Source organism: Chamaea fasciata, unplaced genomic scaffold (assembly GCF_029207755.1).
Source record: "Chamaea fasciata isolate MVZ Bird 193981 ecotype frontalis unplaced genomic scaffold, bChaFas1.0.hap1 SCAF_1, whole genome shotgun sequence".
NCBI lineage: Eukaryota > Metazoa > Chordata > Aves > Passeriformes > Sylviidae > Chamaea > Chamaea fasciata.
The window spans coordinates 100,998,236-101,024,147 of NW_027094086.1; the positions used below are offsets into that span (position 1 = coordinate 100,998,236).

Sequence of the window (25,912 nt, forward strand, 5' to 3'; positions counted from 1 at the left end):
GACTATTAATTTATTTTCAGCAAATAATTTAAGCAAAGGCATTATCTGAGCTCTGTTTTATCAAGAATCATTTGACACCCCTGGTTTTCTCCATCATAACATTCTATAATCTCATTGTTGATGTTATAGTGTTCCTAGGATATAAAATATTTCTCCAGTCTTAAATGAAGACCAAGACAGAGGATTTCCTGAAAGAACTTAAATCCAAGTGTGCAGAGAGTCTTGACTTATACTTCTTATACTTCTTGACTTATACCACCTGTAATTCTTTCTCCTCCATGTTCTCCTGTCTTGGTTTGGGAAAACAGGTATCTGCCAGGGAAAGCAGGAGCTTCCCTCGGAATGGAGAATGTAACCCCCCTCTTCCAAATTATTATAATTTTGCAATTAAAGGATTTTCAGGCAAAGATTTGGGAATAGGAATAACAGTTCTTTACTAGAAATATTAAGAATACAAATGTAGTAGTACAAAAAAACAAGCAAACGAAACAACCAGAAAATCCTAGAAATCCTGACAGAGTCAGAAATACAACCTGACATTCTGTTGGTCAAAGTGTAGGAAGCAGTCCAGAGTAAGCCCTCCTGGAGGGGCAGATTTGGTTCTGTTGGAGTAGAGATGGTCCTGTAGAAAAAAGGGTCCAGTAATGGCGAGATAGGTCTGGTCTTCCTTTGGGAATCCAGTGGAAAACCAGCATCTGGTGTGCCTACGTCTCAGTTTTTATCTGGGTAGGAATAGTTTGGCTCCCCCCACTGGGTGGAGCATCTCACAATGGGATGATGTCATGTGTCATGTCATTGGTGAGCCTTAATGGCCCATTACCAAAAGATATCCCCCAGAGGGTGAAAAGAGATAAGGAACAATACCCCACTTGGTTTTAACAGCTGGCCCATTATCAGAAAGGCCCCCTCCCTCTGGAGCTACAAGACATAAAGAAAACACCTCCCCAACCAGTTTCAACAGATGGAATAGAATAAACATTTTTTTTGGTTGCATAACCCAAGACATCTCCTTTCCTAGAAAGAAAGAAACAGCAGATCTGTCTTGATCCACCCAGATTTTGCTTTAGTCTATTTCTGTTCATTTCAGGGGCCACATGAATCCAATCCTTCTTACTCATAATAATCATGTACAGAGACAAGGGAATACAGAGAGAAAGCACCACTGGCTAAGAAAGTCTGTTGAGAGCTTCAAGAAATATCTGCCTTAAAAGTTCAGAAGAGAAATGCAAGCATGAGTACCAAATAGTTTAATATGAAATTAGAAAAAAAGCATCTGAATTAAGCTTACTGTAATGCTCTGTATCAATAAAAAGGAAACGTTCCTTGCAATTTCAAGGATTTCCCCCCCTATTGACCTCATTCATGATCAATGAGCTGCAGACATGCAGGTATTTCTGAGCAATGGAGCAGATCAGAAAAAAAAAATCTCCTGTTAGCATCACAGCATGCCACTAACATTGATGGCTTAAAAAAATTCAAGTGGAGGCTCTGGTGGCCCCACTATGAGACAGTGCACTCATAGTATTAGAGTATGATCACAGAATTTAATATTCCTTGACTTTGCTCCCCATATTATGGGCTATTAACAGGGAATCAAGGCAATGTCCTAACGTCATAGCTAAAACACACAAATATTACCTGGAAGCATGGCACTCCAGCCTAATGGAATATGGTCACCATTTCAGGCTTTTCAGATACAGTAATAGTGGAGGAGCACAGTCAAACTCTTGAAAGTTTACAGAGTCTCATGCAACCTTCTTCTTCTAGAAATACCATGAAACCATTTCTTCATCCACAGTAAAAAGAGGTGAAAACCTGCCTTCTCCATCATATTTTGACATTTCTATAGCATGTTCTACCTATAAAAAAGCCAGGATTAAGGTAAAACACTTGAAACTTATGCATTCCCTGAAACTACCACTCAGCTTTCATGTGTGAGTGATTTGCAACCAGAGATTTGATTCAATTTGTCTTCTGTTTGAAATGCTTTCACTCTGCCCCTTTCCAGGAATTCCAGATATTTTACTAGCACAGATGCCAGTGGTGGAGTGGTCTATACTGTAATCAGGAGCAGGCATAGTCCTATCTAAGCCCATCTAGTTCATGCTGATGCCAACATGAGCATGCAGCAGTATGGACTCCAGTGTAAGCTGTGTCTCAGATTCTGCCTGTTTACTTGAGTGGCTTATTGCTTTTAATGCTGTCATGGTGCCTTTACTCTTCCTGGAATTGAATCCTGCTTCAGGAATCCTTGCCTCATTATACTGACACCTCTGCAGTTCTACTTCTGCATCTGCAGGGCAGACCTAGCCTGGACTACCATGCATTGCTAGAGGCCTCAGATTCCACAGGGGAAGAGGTTTATTCTGAACACCTGGAAAGTAAAAGAAAGCAACCCATATTTCTAGACAAACGTGTTGCTGTTAAAGACTCTTCAGATATAGCTCTTACTTGCTCTGCACATAACTGCAGAATTTTCTTATCCCATCCCCAAGACATGATCAGCATTGTAGTGGTATAGCACCAGACTCAGAAGGAAAATACATGGCAGATATAGGTTCACTTTGAGAATTCCTTATCTACCTGGCTGGCAATGAATCTTTAATTTTCTCGAGATCATTGCTCATCACCTGAACAAGTACTGAAGAGTAAATGAAAATAGCCATCCATTGAAAAAAGAAAAGATGATTTAATGGCTGAAACAAAATGCCATCACTGCTGTGATAACAGAAGGTTTGAAGTGCATTACTGTCACTTTTGTATACACTTGAGGGCTGGCTACTGGGTCAGATAGTGCAGCAGTCCATGTAATCTCCTGAATGGAAAAAAATTAGGCTCAAAGTGCCAAATAGACGCCCACAACATAATATCAGGTAAAACAAACACATACCTCCTATCCCTCCTCACCAAATGTTAGAGAAATAGAGAGAAATTCAAGTCATTTCTCATTACTGTGAAGGTCAGCCTAGCTGGGAAAATTGTTTCTGCTTTACAATTCCCCATACTGTAGAAAGCAGTTAGAGTTCTGGACAAAAACTAATGTTGCATTCAAAGGGAAAAGAGGCTGATATGGCATTGCTGCAGTAATAAGAGAATTTTTTACTCTTTCCACTTCCCTGTGAACCTAATCAACTGTGACATGAGAAAATATACTGGGCCCAGCCAGCCAGAATCTGACTGCCACCTGAAAACGTTCTCAATATTCTACTGTTTGGGAGTTTACAATGATCCTTCCGACATCAATTTTGTACATGTACATCAAAATGCCATTAGAAATGCTTACAAACACATCCTGCTCACAAGGCCTCCACTCAGGCTCCAATCGAAGCCAGGCTGTAAAGACTCCCCAGTGGTTGACTAAAGGTTTCTTTTGATTACTCATATGAAAGCATTTGGTAATGGAAAGGCATCTTGGGGGAGCTTGGGGGATCTAAATATCTCCCCCCTGACCTCCCTTGTAAGAGCACTTGAATGTCATTAGAAGCAACATATACTGAAGGGACTTTAAAACCTGCCTTTAACATTTAATTAGTATCTGTTGACTTAGCATGTTTCCTCATTCTCCTTGAGGTTCAACAAAGAAGCCACACCTTCCAAAGGTTACAAGTATGTGGCAGGGAGTAGGAAGGTGTACTGAAGGGCGAGAGTGAGAACCCATGGTCTATTAACAGTCACACTCAGTTACATGGATGGGTATGTTCTGGCCTTCATATACATGAACTATTGTATACAAACACCACATACATGATGCAGATGGAAATTAATTTAGCTTTGATAAATGCTTGGCATATGTAATGCATTATTTAGTGCCACTTTTATTATTTCTCAGTGATGAAAAGCTGAATAAATCCAATGCAACTGAACAAAATATTATCACATTCTTCTTTGGTTCTAATATTTACAGGAAATATTACAAGTGTTTGACATATAAATTGAGCATTTGGCTGACTTTAATAACCATGTGATCAATAAGAAGTGGTATTTTTTCAGCCTAAGTTCAATTTTTCCAGGGCCACGGGTCACAGAGCTTTATCAAAACAATAAGGCTAAAACTCTACTTTCAGAACCCGTAATTCCTCTTATTTTAAAGTCTGCATTGACCTAATATCATCAAAAGTAAAATTTTGCTCCTAAAGTTTCAATCGTACTGGAGCTAACATTTTGTTTTTAGGGATTTATTTTAGCTGTAATTTCTGGAAGGATTTTAACATTTCCTTATATTAAAACTAGTGTTGAGTGATAGAAAGTTACTTATTAATTACATTGAAGATTATTCCTTTTGCTTGGATGATACCATTTATTTAAAAAAAAATTCTGAACAAATCTGAATCATAGATTTGCTCTCTATGTATCTATGTATCTTTCTGAATCATCTTTCCCCTTCAAATTAGCTTAGGAAATATCTTCTCAGTTTTAATGATTATAGAATGAAAATCAGCCAGGAGCAGTCCAAACACCAGGCAGTCATCACAGGAAAAGTAGTGCTCATGCTATGCTAAAGTGGCAACTCTCCCATTCAAACAACTGATAAAATATCATGCAACTTATATAATCAGCCTCTCTTCTCCCCAGAGAGAACAAGGACAAACCAGTCCTAGTTTTCATCTGGAGTACTTACACAGCTCCTTGTGGGCTTGGCTGGCATTTTGAGAAAATTTTCACTAACATTTTCAGCAGGCGGTTCTCAAACAGAAAAGAGGTACTTACACATACTTACAGTCTTGTAGCATTTCTCTGTCATTGTTTAGAATTGTTTCCTTAGTAAAAGTTACCATGCACACTGGGACAAATAGGAGGATAAGTTCTCTTTCTGACCTGATGAACTATTTATATTTCAAGATGGAAAAGTAAAAGCCCTCAAGCATGTATTATTCTGCCAAATCAGGGCATTCACAAGCATGTGGAGACCCTGGTTGAAGCCTCATATTTGAATCAGGAGCAGTGAAAAGCTTAAACCTGAGTCTAAGATACTATTTTATGAGATGATTTAACTAGATGCCATGAATAGATTTGCTTTCCAGTGAATCTACAGTTCAAAACAAAAAATAAGGAAAGAGGTCTTGAGTTGTCCAGCTGCTAAAAGAATACTAGGAATTTTGCAAACGAACAAGTTATAGGAAAAGGAGAGTGGTTATTTCCCTGATGATTATAAACCTCAGCTCTTCAGGTAAATCTTGTTTGCTCAGTTCTGGCTCATTTTACTGGTATGACTGACTTTATTTCATAGGGAAAACCTGTATCTGTCAGAACTGGGAAGTGTACCAATTTTTTCTTTCTCCTCCTCAGGTCTTCATGCCATTTCTTGAAGTGCTGAAGCACCTCATGGAAATTTAAACACAGAACCCTAATGTGAAGTTTATATTCTATACTTGGACTAATTTCCAATATTTTCTTACAATTTTTTTTTTCAAACAGGCTTTAAAATGTGTGCTGGAAAAATTTATTGCACTATTATTCTTTCCATTGGAATTCAAACATTTTTGGCATTTTGATTGTGTTTAGTAAGTGTCTCCTTCCATAAGTTCTCAAAGAAAGTGTTTTGGTAGAACTGAAATGTCCCAGTTTTAAGAGCTTTATGTTGAATCAAATTTCTCAAATGGCATGGGGTTCATGTGCATATGATAAAGCAAAATGAAGGAAATCAGATTTAATGGTTTGACTTCATACATCCACAGTTTTCTCAATTGCCCTGTTTTTATTGTTTTCTTTTTCTGGTTTGAAGTTAGGTATTTGTAGAGCTGATGGAATATTCTTGGGTCTGATTTTTGCCTAATCTATGTAATAAGACTTCATCCTGTGAAGAAATTACAAAATCAAATTGAACATGTCCAGAAAAACATCCACAAATTTCAGTATTTGTTGCTCAGATGAGGGGTAGATTCTCTTTGAAAAGAAGGCAACTTTTATGGACAGTCCTGGAAACCAGAGCAGCATCTGGTTGACCTTCAGACTTCCAGGGGAGGCTATATCCTGGACTGTGATCCTACATTTTATGGCTTGGAGGAAAGTATATTGTTAGTCTGCAGAATCAGATTGATTAAGACTTTCAAAACCACACACTGAAGATGAGGCTTGCATGTCCTTATTGATTCATGAAGGTAAATGGAGATTATGTACACTAGTGCTGAGCATTTTTAAGCCCTTTTTAGGTTGATGGTTGTCAAGGAGCATAAAGCCAGAGAGCTGGGAGACATGCTACATTTCACTAGGTGGTTTGAGGTTTCTTTGTAGGGTTTCCATATATATGACTGCTATACAAGTCATGGTTACAATGAGATAACTATGTGGTACTTAGAACAAAATGACAGTAATAACTTTTTCCTAAGTAACAGCCTCACCAAAGGCATTTCAAACATACATGCTGACATTTCTAACCATTATCCTCATTTTTATTTTGTGAATAATTACTTTTTCTGTGTGGGACTGTTTCTTTTTCTTCTGACTCCATTCCTGTTTCAACTTGCAGAGGTTCACAGATAAATATCCCAGGAATTTCCTCTCCATGTTCCACCACACAAGGTAGTTTAATAATTTCTGAAAGTGTCGGTTTTAGCCTTTAAATAATTTACACCATTCTATGTTTTCATCAGAAAACTGTGGTAAATGTCCCTTCTAAAAGTAACAGGTAAAACTGTTCTTTAACTTACACTTCATACTACAGTACCTTTGAAAATAAACAAACCAAAAAGGAATTGTCAAACAAACAAATAAATGTCGAACAAATCTGCTTGACAGAATCACTAATCATTGGGAGAAACAGTTATCTCTGTAGAAGAAAAGAATCAGGCTCTTTTTCTAACAGGCAAGCTAAAACTTACTACTATGGTTCAGTCAACTATGTATGAAAAACAAACAAACAGAAAAATATCAAAAGGCAGATTTTTCACCTGCCCACCTCCTTAGGTATTTGGGCTACTCTCAAGACCCACAAGCAATGACACACCCCAAGGTAAAGCAAATGTGCAATTGCCTTCAAAGTCTTTTATTTTTCTTTTATTTGCTCAGCTGGTATCTCTACAGAAACCTCCTATGGCTTCCTACGGTCACAGGACTTCCTATGATCCAGACCTGGCTCCTAGACCAGCAGTTGCATAGCTTTGATCTAAATGTGCTTTACTGCCTCTGCTATTTTCCTCCTGTTGGACCACTGTAAACTGACTGTCTACACACAAAGTTTTGTACTTTTCCTACTGTTTTCCTTAGTGTCTTTTTACAAACATAATCCTTTCTATCATTAAACAAATGCAAATATGAATTGCTTAGAGGACTTAGAAAGTACTTATTGTAAAGTTCCTTAATGTCAATATATTAATATGCCCATCTGTGAAGTTACACATTTAAGAGATCAGTAATTCAGATAAACACAGGATATTGTATGAGCCAGGCTGACTTAGCCTGACCTCAGCCTGAATTTTGGCATTTTCAAATTGTCAGTTTCCTGTGATAAAACCTATAGACACAAGCAAGGCTTTTCTAGGAAATGCAAAGGTTGAAATCTGTGTCCTTTGAAGGCTAAATAATAATTTCTACTGTTCATCTCAATGGTAGTGACTCAGCCCTTCTGAAAATTTGATCAATGCTTATCCAAGAGACTAGCATTAGACTTTTTCATGGTATTATTTAATTTTAAATTGTCTACACTCCTTTAGTCCAAAGGCAAATAGAATATAATTACACTAGGATAGGAAAAATTAGATAAGACAGTAGGCAGCCTTACATTCAAAAATCCCTTTTGTCACTTTCCCTCAATAACTCTGTCAGTGACGTACTATTGTATGTCTCAGTCATATTCAAGTGAGATGAAGATTATTCCAAAAAGTAAATTTGTTAGGAAACAACAGGAAGGACACCTCAACACAAAGGACACAATGGCCCACAGCATATGTACGAAAGCAAAGGTGTTCATTGGCTCGTTATCATAACCACTGGGTTTAGCCTCTTTTCACAGATTTCAAAGGATGCTTTAAATTAGCTTAAATTGTTGTATGATCAAAGTTTATTAAGAGATGGTTTCTGTTGGACCTCAGCATGCTGAGAAGTGCCAACTTTGGGAACAGTGTAATGAAAAGAAAATGAATGGGAATAGGAACACATTCGATGTCCTAGCACTTCCTCATTCTTTTGAACCACTGTTGTAGCCAAACATCTTTATATCCACTTCTAAACAAGATTAAGGCTGCAATAACATAACACAAAGGTGTATGATGAGCATATTTAACCAGTGCAAACCACAAACTTAAAATACTGCCCCAAAATGATACAGACCTTTAATTAAATTAGTCCTCTAACATACATATAACAAAAAAGTGGTTATGTTGGTTAATTGCTGTATATACATAAGCCCAACATAAATACTTTACTAAATATTTGTTTCATGGCATGGATTTAAGCTTCAGAAGTTTCCCTCTGTTTTTGAAAAATTAATGTGAACATTTTGAAAAAAAGAAAAAGAAAGTAAAACGCATCCAGGCTACTCAAATTCTGACTATCCAGCCCCAGGAGTTATTTTTATACATCTGAAGTTAACTGTGTTAGCATCTCTTAGCTGTTTTCCATTGCCTACACATTACTGATGTTGCTACAGATTAAGACTGAGTTTTAAAGCTGTTTCTATCACTAGTGCATGTTATCAACTTTTTAAAGTGAAGATGTGAACAAACCTTTGAAAAGTGACTGAATACTTCAATGCCAATATATTTTGCATGTAAAATATAAAAATCTTCATGTGTTTCATTTGAAATCTGATAAATATTTATTAACAATGCTGTTTGTTTTTAATCTGTTCAGGATATCATTCCTCCAGCTCCTTAGTACTTAAACAAAAATGGCATTTACATTACAATATTGCTTGCCAACAATCTCATTTTCTGGTTTAGTCAGCAGCCTTCATGCTTGATTAGTCTTTAATTATACAAATACCTACATATTAAAAAAGTTTTCTTTTTTCCATACTTTGAGCATGTAATTATTTTCTCTTGCATGCAATAACCTTTAATTTTAGGATTAAGCAACTGATTCTCTTTAGTATGGATGGATTTTTTCAAGTGTTAAAGCAAATTTGGGTATTGTATTACGAGTAGGAAAATTAACTTTAGGAAAACCTTGCATTAGTGCATTTGACAGCACACTGAGCAGGTGACAGAAACTTCAAAATATTCAATATACTTGAAAACAAAATGGATACCAGTTCTATGTACTCTGAAGTGAACAGCAATACTACTCTGAATTCACCACTCTCGGAAAGAGAGTGACGGGGACTATGCGATTCCTCCTTTGAATATTCATTGCTTTTGTAGTATCAGTTTTGCAGCAGTACTTAGAAGCCTGATACAAGATCAAGGCCTCATTGCATTCAACCAAAAACTGTAAAGGTTTTCAGTATAAAGTGGTGATCAAACAATGGTCAGAGGGTCAACAAAGGAATAGAAAGGCAGAGTGACATCCCAGACAGTGGCACACCTGGGACTGCAATCTCATGCTCCTGACTCCAACAACATATTTACTATATCACTTTGCTTCCTGATGCAAATTATTTGTCAAAAGTGAATTCAGTAAGCAAAGGCATAATTTGATAATGAGATTAGAGGTAAATATACAGATTTAATATGGCAGTAAAAGAATTCTCTCCTCTTCCTGCATGGACTGCCAAGTTTGGGTCTACAGGACTGACATCTCTTATCTCTATACCTACTTTTACATTTGAAGTGCCAGTGATTTCCCCCTAGACATAGTCTTTGAATGCCTATGGGGAAAACATCAAGGATTTTTAGAATGGCTTGGTTTTCTCAAGATCTGTTTATTTTTATATTTGTTTTACATGAACTGAAAATTCTGTCAGACACATTTTGATTGCATGGAGAACATGTTTCAGAGTCAGAAGACAGCTAAAAAAACCCCAAACAAGGCAGCTGCAGTTCTATAGAGATGGGGAGGGAGAAGAGCAGGAAACCTCCATAACAGCATGTTGAGCTTCCTCCTGTCTCATTTGAGTGCTGTGAGAAATCTTCTGCCTACTTCCCTCATAGTGGAGTTAGGTCTTGTTATAAAGTAAGAAGTTGCAGACACAAAGGTAGGATGGAAATGCACAGAGTATCTTATTCCAGAATGCTGATCAGGGTTGAAATGTCAGTCTTTTACAATGCAAGTACTGAGGGGTTTTTTCTCTCTTTCCCAGCAAAATAAGCCAGTAGGAACAAAGACGTTGTGAGTAACAAAGCCATTTTTTTCTCCCTTCTCCTCCTCCCAACATTTTCCTTTTCTTCCCTAAGATCAGGCCTGTCCTTGAGCATTCTACACTGATTCTACATTCTACACGCTCAGATGAATCCTGGGAATGAGACTGACTTCTCCTTACTTGCCCCTTCCTAGATCTTGATCTAGTCCTCATTACCTGCCCCATGGCCCATGGAGCACCCTCACTGGGAGCTCTACTTGTCTCTCTGTGAGGTGCCCCCAAGTTCCTGGGAAAAGGCCAGGAGGAGATCAGCCCTCTACCATTTTCTGTCCTGTTGTAGCTGGACCCACCAGTCCACGAGGACACCCAAACTGGGACAAGAGCAGTAAGGTACAAAGACAGCACTCCAGCTGGATTTGGCTCTCTAGAAGACTGAAAAGAGTTATAGAGTTACTATGGTGAAAATCATGAGTGCATTAGAAACTAACAATTTTTATAATGCTTATTATCACATTCATTCAGAATCATCTTTTGATACCAAATTACTGGCCAGCTATAGCAAAGAGAACTCTTTTGTAATGTGGCTGGGCCTATATTTTAGGATTTTCTTTGTAGCATTAGTATTTTTGCTCAAAGACTAGTATCCTCCCAAATCTGAGTGCTTCCCCCATGTTTTTTTCAATCATATAAATATTTCTTAATAGTTATACAAAGACATTGCAGAGGTGATTGCTGCTTTAAAAAATATCATCTCCTTTAAGAACCAGAATGCACCATCATGATTCCTTTAGTAAAAGGATAATCCTGGCAATATACGAGGTGCTGTTTCCGTATGTCAGTTTTTGCCTTCTGGAAACTCAGCTTTGCCTTCCAGTCTCTTTCACAAACACAACCTAACTTGGTTCTCCAACTGGAATCCTCACAGGATATTAGGTCATGTCTAAGCTATGTGAAATAAGTCAAGTTCCTGTCCTTGGGAAATTATCTGAAATTAGCCTAATTTATCATGCAATTTCTGATGCAAATGAAGATGAAAAATGGAACATTGAAATATCTCAGCAAAAAACCTTGCTTTTGAAAACTGTTAAGTATCCTAGCAGATTTAAAATCATCACTATGAATTAAAATATTTTCAATTTCTTTTGGTAAGACAATATCTTTTTGTAAATAAATAATAAAAATAGTGTGTATTTCAGAAGTAAGATTTCTTTTTTTTTCCCTGAGACTCATAGTGCCCATCTATCCTTTCTGACTCTCTTTCCTTTACTTCATTTCCTTTCTCAGCTGGTGGCAAACTTCTTTATTTCTTGACTTTGTCCTGGATCAGCAGCAAAAAATACAGTGGCGCTACAAGACAAGTTGTCCTAAAAATCTTTCAAATCTTGCTGGTGGAACAAATACTAGGAGAATTGTAGAAGGCATCTCTTCCAGATGAAAACGTTATGCTGGGGCCCCTTAAGAGCCACAACTTATCTCCTATCAACATGGATTCAATCAGTAATTTGTATATTAAAAAAAATGTTTATTATATATAGTAGAACATGTGATAACTACAAAAATTTTTTTAAAAAATTAGGATCATTGTATTTACAAATTAACAAGTATCATTATTGATTTCCTACTTCCTTAGAAGGTGTGTTGGTTTGGCATGGCTTGGCTTTTGGTAGCGAGGGGGCCACAGAAGTGGCTTGTGAGAAACTGCTGTAAGTTTCCACTGTGTCCAGCAGAGCCAATCCCTGATGGCTCTGAGGATGCATGCTGCTGGCCAAAGCTGGACCAATGAGAGATAATGGTAATGCCTCTGTGATAACATATTTAAGAAGAAAGTCAAAACAAAGTTGTGGTGCAGTTTTAATTCCAGCCAGAGAAGAGGAGGAGGTGAGAACACGTGAGGGAAACAACATGGAGACACCAAGGTCAGTAGAGAAGGAGGGGCAGGAGGTGCTCCAGGCGCTCGAGCCGAGATTCCTCTGCAGGCTGCAGTGAAGACCATGGTGAAGCAGCTGTGCCCCTGCAGCCCATGGGGATCCATGGGAAATGCAGAGATCCACCCACAGATCATGGTGGGGAGATGCTCATGCCAGAAGGCGTGGATGACCTGTGACCTGGAAGAGGCTGTGATCCAGTGGGAGACCCAGTGAAGAAAGGGGCCCCTGCTTCCAGGCTGGAGAAGCCTGTCCTTGGAGGACTGCACCCAGTGGAAGAGTGACCCATGCTACAGCAGTTTTGGCAGGACTGCTGCTTGTGAGATTGGAACCACATTGGAGAAGTTCACGGAGAACTGTCTCCCATAGGAAGGGATCCCATGGTGTAGCAGGGAAGGACTCCTGTCGTTAAGCAGCAGAAAAAAACTTTGAGTTTCAGAAAACTGACCAAAACCCTCACCCCCTGTCTTCCTGTGTTGTAGGTAGGAAGAAGGGGGGAGGGGGAGGGGGGGGGGAGGGGGGGAAGGTGTTTTTTAAGGGCTTATTTTACTTCTCATTATCCACCTCTGACTTTGTTAGCAACAAATTCACTTTGTACTTCTAAGTTGAATCTGTTTTGCTCTTGGAGTGTTTTCTCCCAGTCTGTATCTTAACTCATTAACCTTTGTTGTTTGGGGTTTTGTTTGTTTGTTTGTTTGTTTTAGTTTTTTTTTTTCCTCTCCTCTCTCCAGCTGTGGTGGGGGAGGGTGAGTGAGTTGCTTTTGTGGGTAACTGGAGTTTGGCCAGTGTCAAACCATGACAGAAGGACATGTACTGCTAAATACCCATTTGTTTAAATGATCCTAATTTCCTCATGTCCTAACCCACAAGGAGTTCTTAGAAAGACACATTTTCTGACTGGGTCTGAGGTGGTAACCTCTGAGTTATTAGTTTTCCAATTTTCACATAACTGTTAATTACTTCAAACAAAAGTAGAAGGTTGGTGGAGAAGGGCAAAAAATGAAACAAGAAGGATTTGGAAAGCTCATGTTTCCAGTCTAACCCCTTCGATAAAGGGATATTTTTTCTTTTGCCTAAATTGTTTCTAGTTGCACCTCTAAGGTCAGAATAAGCCAAGAGAATGAAAGGAACAAGCATCCTGATGAGCTGCCTGAAGCTGCCTGGTGTTACGGATCAGCGTAAAACCAGCTCTCTTTCCTCTGCCTGGGCCGATGTAACTCACTGGAGTGGCAAATTACATCAGACCTACAGCTGTAACCCGACATTATGATTAATTTGATCAGTAATTTCTCCTGTTTTTCATTTTAATCGGTGTGACTATTCTGCTGTGGCAGGTCTTTCAGATCTAATTAAGATAAATTTCAGAGTAAAAGACTTGGCAGAATTTTCAAGTCAAATCCGAGCGTCAAGTGTGAAGACCTGCAACACTAGTCAATCAATTTCCAGTAAAGACGGCAGACTGTAACTCAGCAATCAACCCACTAACACTTAAGCAAATTTCATAATCTCCAGGCCTGTGCTTAGTTATTCTCTCAAAACACTCTGGCTACCAATAAAAAGGAGAAAGTATTACTGTTCTTAAATACCTGCATCTGCTAAAACCAGCAACAGTATCCAGAAGTGGACACTCCGATAGATCTCAGCAATGCTGCCAAAAAAGGCTTAATTTTAAAATTTAAAACACAGTCTAGAGTGGGAGGTTTTTTTGTGGGGTTTTTTTTTTTCTTTTTTTTAATTTTTTTTTCTTTTTTCCTCTCCCTAGCAGTATCTAGGAGCTGAGCAACCTCTTTTAGGTGCTTTTTTGCACAATGAGCCTTAATGATATAACATCTAGGCTATACCACTTAAAAATATTGCACCTCAGATTCAATAAGACCCAAGCCCACCAGGTTCTCAATGTTCACTCAGTCCACTTGCTTCCACGTAGAAAAATTATTTTGCCACAAAACTAGAAACTTGGGATAACTTGCCTTTTTATTTTTTTTAATACAAAGAAATGGGGGAAATGAAAAATAGGAGAAAAAACATAAAATAATGCTTTAGAATATCCTCTACTTCCTTTATCAATTTTTGGAAACATGAGTGAAAAAATAAATTAAGAGAAATGAATGCTAACAGAACAGGTAGACTTGATTTACAAGTGTTCTGAGGGACTGTGTCAACTTCTTCTGTCCTTAAGATCCCCAAGGGTCTTACTCTCTACCTTGAGAGGCTTTGGAAATAGAAGACCTTATGGGATATGTATCCTTTCCCAAATTTGTTCTGGGAGGATGTTATTTATTTATTTTCCCATTTATTAAATACTTCAGTTGCTTTGGGGAGTTTATTAAACACTCCCATTCTAGAAGCCAGAGCAATCTGTTTCTGGGCAAACAGTTCCACTCTCCTCTCCTTCAGAGAATTCTCCAGCAAATGGTTTCCATTATTAGCCTCAGCATCTGCCCCTTGGGTGCTAATAATGCCAGTTGTTTGGCTCAAAGATTAATTTCCTTTGCTTTAAATGTGAGTCAGACACCAGTCCTCCTAGTGCTTCTGAAATAGCAACAGCTGCTGAGTATGTTTGGATGGACCAGGCAGCCAGTGCTCCACCTGAGAGGTTACCTCAGGAAATGAGAAGACATGCTTATAAAGTCTGAGGTTGTTTAAACATCTCCGCTCTGTTTAAATGCACTATTAAACAGCTTTACAGGGGGAAGTCCCAATGCATTAAAGACCCCAAAAAGCAGTGAACTACTTGGAGAAGGAAGACTGTCGAGGAGAAGAAGATTTTGAATTCTGCTCACTGTGTGGATGGACATGAGCCTTACACACAAATGAAACTAGCTTTTCTGTGGAAATGACATCCATGAAACTCCTGGGAGACATAAATGCTAGCAGCCCTCAAACAAGCTAGCCATAGCAGGAAACCATTGGCATGTCTTTGCGCTGTGCACCAGAGCCAGGGTACAGCACAGTGCAGAGGCTCTTGAGTGTCCAGCCAGGATAAACTGCCATGTTGTCATATCAGAGCAGCCCAGCTAATGGAAGACCCAGAAAGGATGAGTATGACCACGGAAGCACCAGAATAAGAAAAGAAGAAAGGAGACCCTTGTGGCACTGAAACTCAAACCTAACAATTTCTCAAGCAAAGTTCATGTTTGTGAACAGTAATGTCTGTATGGTTCACAGAACTATTCCAGTGGCAAAAAGAAGAGCTCAAAACCAAGAGTGCCTGAATCACAGCAGCATTTGCAGTGAGTAATAACCATGTGTGAGTGTGTCCAAAGCACTCATTTACTCACCATTTATAAAATATTTCTTTGTCCAATTGATTACTAACCAACTTGTGAACAGATTCAATCAGTCATACATTGCACAGTATCTTATGCAGAAGAGGTTAGATAATTTTAGCAAAACAAAGCAACCCACCAAGATCGCTGGGATTACTGGTATCATAATCTTAATCAAATTTTCTTAATCTCAGGATTCAATAAGCATGAGAAAAATGTAACAAGTCTTGGATGTGGTTTTGGATGTGAACACAATCATAGGGACAGACCACGAGCATAATCCTTGAAAAATTTGCCTTTATCAAACTGAGAGACTTGGCTGTGACTTCTGTATCTTAAAGATATGCAAATACGTCAGTCTCAGAAAACATTTGGATTTTTTCAAAGCTGATTTTTCCTTAGTGAGAAGCTAACCACTGAATTAGGCTGGGTGGAAAGGGAAGGGGCAGTTTGTTTTGTGTGACTATTGTAGCCTCAGACCTCTGTGTACATGTTCTCCCTCATTTTCAGCTGTGTATTTTCAGCCTCTCTGCTTTTCTTTGTTCCTTTGTTATAAAAGTGTTGAGTTTCCAAATATATTATTTAAGATTAGTATGAAAATTTAATCTGAAGGAGGTTCTGGTTTTGGTATCCCAGAGTTTGCTATTATTTGGAAGATTTTTGTGCTGTTGTCATTTCTTCACTTCCCTTCTTCCCTATTTTTATTTTTTTTTTTTTTTTTTTTTTTTTCCTCACTCATCATCTTCCATCAGCTGCAGTTATTGTAGGTAGACTTCTGTGACAAAAGAGACTCTTCAGGAAAGAGTTCTGAAAACAGTCAGAATAATTTTACAGTAAGAAAATCTCTGGGGGATTTCATGTTTGTCTGTTCCTTTTCACACACAAACAGAAAAGTAGAAATCATTCAGAATTCATCCATTGCTATAGTGTAGCTCTCCCTTTGCAGGTCTAGCTATGTGTACATTCATCTTATCCATATCTCTAAAATATGCAGTGAATGTCAGCACCAGAAGCTAACCTTTTTTTTTTTGAGCCAGCTAAATATATTTCGCTGGTATAAAGTGCCTTATTCTGGTAGTCAAGCAGAATAATTAGCTACTTAGTACTGTGCTAACCTGATTTTATACTGCAAATAATCAAGTTCCTATGACTCCAAAATTTCAATTGCATGGAAACTCTCTAAGATGTGGTAACTATCCTTTGAAGTTGCAACATGCTGACCATTCAAGAACCCATCTGTTTTACATCTACTAATATTAAATATTCACAGGATAAGCATATTTGGAGAAGTATATCTTCCCAGAAGTAAAGGTTTTTGAAGTCCTCAACTTACAACATGAGATAGGTTGTCTTTCACTTCTGGATTCCTTTGTCTTAAGCAACTGACACAATGAAAATAAACATCAGACTATAATTATCTTTATGAGGAATTTCACCATTTTAGAAGGGAGGGATGAAAGTCTTCTGTCATCTACCTGACCCACCACTTCCTGAAAGAGAGCTCAGCTTTTAAAAATTCTTCTCTGGTTGTTGTTTCTTGCTTTTACCAGTGTGAATCTGGAGCATCTTCATTAATGTTAGCAAAAAATTCATATCCTGGAACCTAAAGGGAGGTTTTAAGTCTTTCTATACAACCACTAAAGACCACGTAAAAAGTAGTTCTGTAACTACAGTCCAGCCCACTGAATCATATAAAAAACATTGATAAAATTAAAGCAGAGTGTTACAGAATAATCGGACAAGAATAATTCTGAGACTTTTAGCTGGTATACACGGCACCGGCATTATTAATATCTGATCTGCTAGCAAAGTACCTTACCCAGGTATACCTAGGCAAGTCACTTTCATTTAATTTGCCTTCTGAAGGACATGACAGCATCTGTACATTTTGAGATGTAATTGCTGTTATCCTTCAGTTTTTTGAAACAAACACAATCATCCTCCTGAATTACTGACTCTCTGTGACAATTTTTTGAGGTTGCATTTTTTTAAACTAATATCTTTCAGACATATCCTGAATAATGTAAGAGGATAAAGCCCACATGAAAAAAGTCAAGAATTCAGAAATGAAATTTTAGCTGTCAAACTTTAACTTAGTTGTTCTTTATTCCCTTAATATTCTTCAAACAAAATCTATTTCGCTCTAGTTCATAAAGAACATTACCCTAGGGGACTTAATACCTCTGACTTTTGTTTTAGGTTGATTTTTAAGTTGGGGCATTGAACATTAAAAAAATCCACATTCTAAACAGCTATTATGAGGAACTGCTGCCAAACATGTGCTCCCTCCTTTCCTTCTCTCTCTCTCTTTTTGGGTTTTTTTTTTAGTGCCTGTGTGAAGGAAAATAATTGCAGATCCAATCCTCAAGATGGATGTACAAGGGTAAAGCAGCCTTTCCCTGTATGATTTAGAATGGAAAGAAAAATTTCATGGAGATTTTACCACTGCTCTGATTTAGAGAAGTACCCAAACAACCATACACAAAGTACAACAGCAGGTCCTCTGGAAATATTTCTGAGTGCCCCTTATTTGCACACAAAAGTGTCTCAGAATTCCTGGTAATATGACAGAGCATGCTTGAAGTTTTAATTACTCCTTGGGAAGCTTTAGCAGTGTAACAGTTGCTGTAGAAATGCTGTAGAGATGGCTAGAAGGGCAAAGTAATGATCCTACATGCATTGCTTAAGGGGAGGGCTAAAGTGGTGTGCTGACTTCTGGCTTCTCTTCTGATTGTCAGTACACAGCATATTTGTATCTGTGAACGAACTTTGGGATTTCATGGTTATTTAAATGGTGAGATCAGAGAGGAAAGACCATTAAAACCACTTATCCCACAATTTATGAGCAAGTTTTTAATGCTGAGCCAGAACTAACACCTAATGACTTCTAATTCCTCCACTACCATTCTGAAAGTGTTCCAGTCACGCAACTAGTTTGGCAGTACTGGCTGAGGTCAGCCCAGGGAAAATGCCAGACCTCTCACATTGGTGTATTTCATTAAGTGTATTCCCAATTCTTAAAATGTTCAAGGGTTAGTGTTTGAACTAAAAACCCCTCAGAGTACTTGGTTCCCTTCTTTCACTTCTGTTGAGTCTGCCACATCCAGACTGCCCTAAGATGGGTAGTTGTGAGCATAAGGATGCTAAAGAGAAAGATATGCCAAGGTATCTACGTAGAAGTGTTGTCATAGGCATCCACCAGGAAAGGTTTTACTTACTTTTATTGTACTTCTGAAAATTAGCAGTGACACAGGGAAGCTAACAGTTGAAAGCAACTGTAGATCACAGATGAAACTGGAACATTGGGACCAAAGGCTATATAAGAGTTAAGACCTCCAATTCAGTGTTAGTACAACCCTCTTGAGGTATGTTGTCTGAGATAATCCCACTTCTTCCCTACTCCAACTCTAATTTATGTGTGAATTTGCTTTGTTTGTAGGACCTAACGACTTTTGAAACACAATATTTCACAGGCCAGGCAGTTTTAGCAAAATGTAGGGTATACTGTTAGTGTGCATACATTACAGCTGTACCAAGATAATAAAATGTAACAGAAGCTCCCTGAAAATATCTGTGTCTCTGTATGTCAATCATCTGCATACAAAAAAGCCCCAAAGCACTCACTAATGTGATAAATTGGGCATTAAGTGATGCATTAAGTCCTTAAGACAATACAGAGAAGAAGCTCTAGAAACATTATTCTCTACTCCAAGAAAAAGCTCAGCAAGCAAGCACACATCTCTTGCAGGCTTTTAAGTCTATTATCTAAACCATTTTAAAAAATCAGATTGGATGCATTTTAGTTGAAGCTCAGATTAATGCAGGTTAAACTGGCCACATGCAAGAAAAGCTTCTTGTAAACCAATTCCCTTAATTGTCTAAGAAAGGATTGTTTAATTATTAAGCTAATGCAGTTTTATTTCAGCAGGAAATGGATCCGAATCCATCAGTGTGGATAAAACATTTTAAGTGATGCCTAAAAATTTAGATACTAAAGTTGAGAGAGACTTTTCTGGTTTCTAAATGCAGTTTCACTGCCTAGAGAATGAGACTCCACTCACTTCACAGACTACCCTGGTGTTCAGAATCATGCTACTTTTGCGTACAGTCAAAGCTGTTTTTGCACAACGTGAATGTAGCACAACACGTAGTGCAAGAACATCCAACTCTAAGAACTTAGGACAACTGGACCAGAGCTCTCCTGTTTCTGCCCAGGACTTCTAAGATGGACAGAGCTGACCATCAGTATGGATTCGGTAGCTATTAGTCTATTATAAAATAACCATGTCATTGGAGTGAGCATCTATGAATGGCATTAACTGGCATCCTTAGCTTTGGAATCTATACTAAGAACCTTAGCAGAAGTATTGGATTATTAGCAGGATAAAAATTTGGACTGTGATTTCAACAGGAAAGGTTACACATCCATCCCTTGCACATGTCTATCAGCAGAAGCTGACACCAGGATCCTCTCCTAGTGAACAGCTAATATTGATAGCATAGGGTTAAAATGTTTCTAAAATCATGGGAACTGTATACAACAGACTCAGGAGAGGTGGAAAAAGGTTGGGCTTGGATAGGCCTGGGAAGGGAGCCAAAACTACACAGGCTCTGGAAACAAGGGTTTGGTTTTGTCTTTACTAGATCGTGTATGTAAGAAACTGCACCTGCATAATCATCATATAATATGATTGTTAAATGTAATGATTGTTTGGTACTTTAATATGATTATTGTTTAAGAATCATGAGAAACGATGTTTGGGGGGGCCTAATGAAAACTACAAGAATTCATACAATAGAACAATATGGGTTTAATAATTAATATGTAGTTATATAATGAAAGAGTATAAAAACATGTCCATTTCGAATCCATGTGGGAATCAGATTTGGGTTTCTATCCTGTATCCCTGATTCCCAGAGCTCTTCAATAAAAGCACATGCATATAATCATTCTGTGATCATGTATTTCAACGCTAACAATATTGTTATCCTCTTAAGCTATCATAAAGGGTAACTGCTGGGCAAATGCCATTTGTGAATGTCACATGATGAATCTGTGGAAAAAAATTAGAGAGTTTTCTATGGGTTTTACAATATGGACTTTAAAACCAGAAGACATTTACTCTTCAGGAAGCAGCATCCTAGAACCACCTTTAGGTATGCTCTTCTGATTTATGAGGCCTCTTAGGTGTTCTAAGCTGAATGCCCGTAAGGATTGAGTAAAACAAGGTGGAATTTCTCAGCCTGTGTGGTCAGAAGGCATAACCTTCACTTGGTTTCCCCTTGCAGTAAGAGAAAATGCACATGCTGTTCTTAGACCTTTAGGAATTTGTATGTAGCATCCTACCTGCAGTGGATTTGGTGAAGTAAGAGGAGATGGAAGGCCATGCCCTGGTGACTGGCTGGGTTTCTGAGGGGAGCTGGAGGACTGTGAGGCTGGAGGTGGTTGGCTCTGGCTCTGGGACTGTGTTTGGCTCTGCTGCGGTGGTGCTGATGGCTGTGGCTGCGATTGCTGGGTCTGCTGGGCTGGCTGTGGAGTCTGTGCCTGCTGAGCTTGCTGCTGCTGCTGCTGGCTTTGCTGCTGCTGCTGCTGCTGTTGGAGCTGCTGAAGATGCTGAAGCTGTTGAAGCTGAGAGTTCAGGGATGAGGTAGCTGTGAATTGAAAAGAGGGAAGGGAGTTATACAAGTTTCAGCAATACCTACTGTGTTAAAGGTATTCTGGATAAAATTCTGCTTCTGTTACTTTGAGGGGCACACTGCTTACTGAGGACAGCCGGTCCTAGACTTCAGGATGTGCGCGGTAGTTTAGCATGGGTGTGAGGGGTTTTTTTCTAAGGAAGTTGTGGTAGATATTGGCAGATTGGCTGACCAATTGGAGAGTTGTTCACGCCTCTGGAGAGCCCAGGCATAAATCAGAGATCACAGGTGGCTTGGCCCTTTTTTTCCTCTTCCGGCTGGCAGAATTTATCATCACTTCCTAAGTCAGAGGCCCAGGTCTAGGCTCCGCCACCCTCCCGGCAGTCGGGGCCAGGCCTGGCCAGGCCTCCGGGAGCCGCTGCCCCCGAGCAGTGGCTCGGGCCGGCTGTGGCCCCTCTTCCCCACCTTGGCTGCCATCGGGGGGGAGGAGGATTGCAGATCGGCAATGCTGGCCTTGCGCCAGGGGCCACGGCAGCTATGCCCTTGGCTTGGCTGCTGTAGCCACTGGCCCAAGGGAGGAGAGAGTCTTTCTCCGGAGCTCCAGGGAGATGATCCAAGTTTGAGTTGCTTTGGATCTGACCAGGGGTGGGAGAGGGTCATTCATCAGCATTCCTGAGCTTGCTCCGCCTCCCCCCCCCCCAGCTAATCACCTGCCCAGCCTTGAAGTTCCAGACCGGGAGTCAGCTGGAGAGAAAAGAAAATACTCTGGGCAAAGGCATTAACCCTTTCCCTCCTCCTTGGAGGACAGACCGATTTAAAACGTGGAGAGACAGCATAAGATAACGTCAGCGAAAGAACTGATAAAAGAGTATTGGAAAAAGGGATGGAGGAAGCGGACAGTTTTGATTGGACTTCTCTGGATGTAAACCATGGAGAAATGGACTATTTTTTGTAATATCATAATGTTCTTTTGGGGAATGCAGGTTCTAGCCAAAGGCTGTGTACTCATATAATTGAGATTTAATTGAGAATTTTGTATAGAGTACGGCCCTGGCTCCTGGGCTAAAGGGAGGTCTCCGTTTCCTTTGAGATAGAGATGATTTTAGAGATAGAAGAGGAGAATCCTTATTTTATACTAGAAGAAGCATTCTTAAAATGGTACCCCAAATATGCTTAGGCCTAGGAGTAGCCAGGGGGGAGGCTGCTAATGGGTGGGACTGCACAGTCTGCAAAATTCTGGGCGGTTGCAGATTTGCGACATTGAGAGCCACCAGACTTTTTTTTCTTGTGGTGAATGTCTCCATGAAACTCTGGAGAGACTCCTCTCCCAGAGTGATGCAAGATTATGTCTAGATGGTTGCAACTGGTTGAAAATCAGTTTTCTCTCTATGTTGTGTGGGAAAGTAAACAGTTTGTGGTGGTGGAGAGGGTTGGTTTAGAAGTTTCATTTGGTTTTTTTTTTCTTTTTCCTTAGTGTGTGTTAATAAACTATCTGTTTACCTCAAGTTGGGGCCTGTTTTGCCTTTTTCTCCCGAATCCTATCTCCCAGAGGTAAAATACGGTAGACATTTACACCACTACACTAAATTTGGCTAAACAGAAATTTGGCTAATGTGAAACCACTACAATGTGGGAGAAAATTGTTCCCATCAATAATAGCCTGTGGTTCTACCTATATAATTCTGTGGTAAAGAGCCAGACTTCCCCTGGGGGCAATGAAAGCAAACCTTTAAAAGGTTTGCCCACAGGATGGGGCTCAGAGCTGACCCAGATTCTTTGCTCAGACCCGCTTACCGTTGAAGCCAATAGCAATATTGTCTGCCTAGAGAAGAGAGGAACAGATTGTCACTGTACTTGTAAGTATAGAAAAAGCTCATAACATGAACCAGTGCTTTTATTTAAAGGAGGAGAAAGCCATAGTCATAAAATAAAGGATACTGTGAAAAGAACTTTATCATGTCATTATGGAGTAGGTATCAAGAAACAAAACATTCAGCTGTGAAATTTCTTGTGCAATGCCTAGGGAGCAAAAAATACCTAATAAAATGTATGTGTTTCTGAAATAAGAACTGCTCCTTATAATTCACATCGAAAAGCTATAAATTCCTTCTTGTAACTTGCACTGCTCACTTACTCCTGATAGTTAAGGTCTGTTGTGTTTTGCTAGCATATGCTTCAAATGTGATGTCTGGAATGTGTGGCTTACATCAACCTGCTGGCACAAAGGAGCAAACTTTATTTCCCAGAGACACTTTCAAACTGACTAGGGCATTCATTAAATTCAGGAAGACAGGAAGTGTGTCATAGGGATGTCACTAAGGAAGAACAGCTTTAAGCAGCAGCAAGAGCATCACAGAAGACTGCTGATTTCTGGGGTTATGTCCTGAAAAGGTCACCTTGGTCTCCAGCCATAGCCATGTTAATCAACATCTTAAAGGTTGAATTAGTTAGCTATAAGACCCCAAGAGAAACAGCTTGCAAGGTCATTATGATATTTTTCACTCTGTATACTGCTTTTCCAGCATCACCCTGTATTCTAATTTCTATCCGCAGATACAAAAGTAAACTGGGTATGAATTAAGTCTGTTACTTTTAAAGTGGCACTCAGATTTCATGGCCAGAAACTCCATTGCCCAAGTTATTTGTGGACTGGCAGATAAAGTGAAGTCATCTCCACTTTCTTTTCATGCTGACATCCCTATTTCAGCTTTCTAGATGTCTATGCCCTGAGGCTGAACCTGAGGTCTTGGTACGACTTATGAAATCAATGAGCCATAAACTGGAATAAGGAAAAGAAAAAAGAAAAGAAAATGGAGAAAGATGAGGCAGAAAGGGTAAGCAAGAAAAGGCTGTAAGAAGGAAAAAATATAAGACTTGATAGGAAGAGCTGTTGGCTCTCCATTCCCATGCTCATTGCTGCTCTAAATTTTCTTTCAACAGATGCAGGAATCAAACTAGAAATATGCCTTAACAAGAATTACAGCCATATGTGTGTGACTTCATCAAAGAATCTTAGTAATACAGAGGAGGACTGATAACACTAATATATTTCTATCAAGAAAGTTACTCAAAGAAGTTTTGTGTTTCAACACAAAACAGGGTGACCATCGGTTTAAAAACATGCACGGTATCTCATGCAAAAGAAATCATCTTGGAGATGTAAGGGAACACTCCCACTATTTTCCCAATGAGAATTAAATGCCTCAAAGCCAATAGTGTAGTGAGTGAAAATATAATCCAAGGCATATAAGAACCAAGAAGATGTGTATACAAGAAAGCAACTGCATAGATGAATTAATGATTCATAGCATGAATCATCTCAGATGGCAAGGAAAACCATTCACCAATTCTATCTGTAGGCATGTACAAAGAGGCAGAAAGACCCTTACCATTCCCACGAGGAAAAAAGAAATTTAGACCAGCTCTTGCTATTGTGCAGGCCACTTCTTCACCTGTGACAGCTTAGCAGACTGGATGAACCACTGATAACCAGAACCAAGACTTCAAACTGACCCTTACTGCATCCACAAACTCCAATATAGAACTGAATTAAATGGCATCCCACAGAAACATAACTTCTAATTCACATGGCTCATGGAGAGGAATGAGGGACCGTTTTATGTTGTATGTGCACAATTGGACAGTAGGAGCCAAAACCTCATCTAGGACTAAAAAAGATTTGCTTTTCTAGTATTCAAGTATTGCTACTACTCAATACTTGAATATTGGTGAATGCAGGAAGATCGATATCTCTACCATTCACTTTTATACTGGAAATGAAAACATCCTTGCTGAGGTAGAAGATATTCCCTGAAGGATAATCTGATTAATGGAGAATAGTTAGTTCATAGGAAAGTTTCCAGCTGCCAGCAACTGCACAAATTTATTCAAATAACTTCTTGTGTTTTTATGTAATTCCTTTAAAAACCCTCTCTGAAGCCCCTCATCATGCTGAGCTATAAATTGCATTGAAGTGGCTTAGAGAGATATGATTGGTTAACATGCTGTTGCTAAACAAACAGATAAGGAACTGGAAGAAGGACTGTTAGATCAGAAAAGGTGTTCTGAAAGCCACACAGTAGGTGTACTGTGAAGGTGGATTTAGGGCTCTGGATCATGCCTGCAGTGTGGTGTTCACGCTGCCAGATTGCACTGCCTCTCACGATGTGTGTACTCCACAGCAGGGGTTGTGTCATGTTATTGTTTGCAATCAAATCCAATCCAACTCCCAGTGCTTGCTTGCATAGCTCATCCATTATAAATTGTATACCTGTCTAGCATTTGTCACTTTCTGCAGAGCTTGGAGCCTGATGGAATTTCAGGTGGTACAACAGTGCTATGTCTGCATGTATGAAAGATAACATGCACTGCCTACCACAGAGGAATCTTTTTTATGACTTACTGGTTAACAGCTGGGTAAAACTTTGACATATTTTTAATGAAAATTGCTACTTTCACAATTGCATTCAAGAATTAAAAAGGCTTGCAAAGAATTGCAGAAAGTTCTTTCTATGGTTAAAAAGATCAACATAAAGTGCAGCACTTTAAAAGAAAGACACAACTAAAAATGTATGCAAGCTATGAAAAACTGTGAGGAAAATCCACAAAAGCTACATGACATTTCAACTCTCCCTAAAAAAATACAGGTTGAATATATACCAGGTATCCAAGAAGACAGTAAATACAACTAGTGTCTATGAAGAAACAATGGCGTGAGGGAGTTTCAGCATCTACAGTTCAACAAACTTCTTGCTTGATGCAGTGTTGAGGCAGCCTTTCCATGAGATCACACCATGGTTTATGATCCTACTTTGAGCAGATTATACTTACACACAGTGTCAAAGCATTTACATTAGAATAAGAGGCATGGAGTTAAGTGGTGCAAATGAATGGTGAAGAGGCAGTGA

The 25,912-nt window shown here is 39.1% G+C and overlaps 1 protein-coding gene across 3 annotated transcripts in view; it reads right to left on the reverse strand.

The window, feature by feature from the left end:
* The window catches only part of POU6F2 (POU class 6 homeobox 2), a 261,225-nt gene that overhangs the window by 76,531 nt on the left and 158,782 nt on the right, over window positions 1–25,912 (reverse strand). For all 3 annotated transcript variants that reach the window (XM_066191142.1, XM_066191133.1, XM_066191125.1), the window contains exon 4: window positions 20,716–21,020. In XM_066191142.1, coding sequence (XP_066047239.1) covers window positions 20,716–21,020 — 305 coding nt within the window. The remainder of the gene's footprint in view (window positions 1–20,715; window positions 21,021–25,912) is intronic.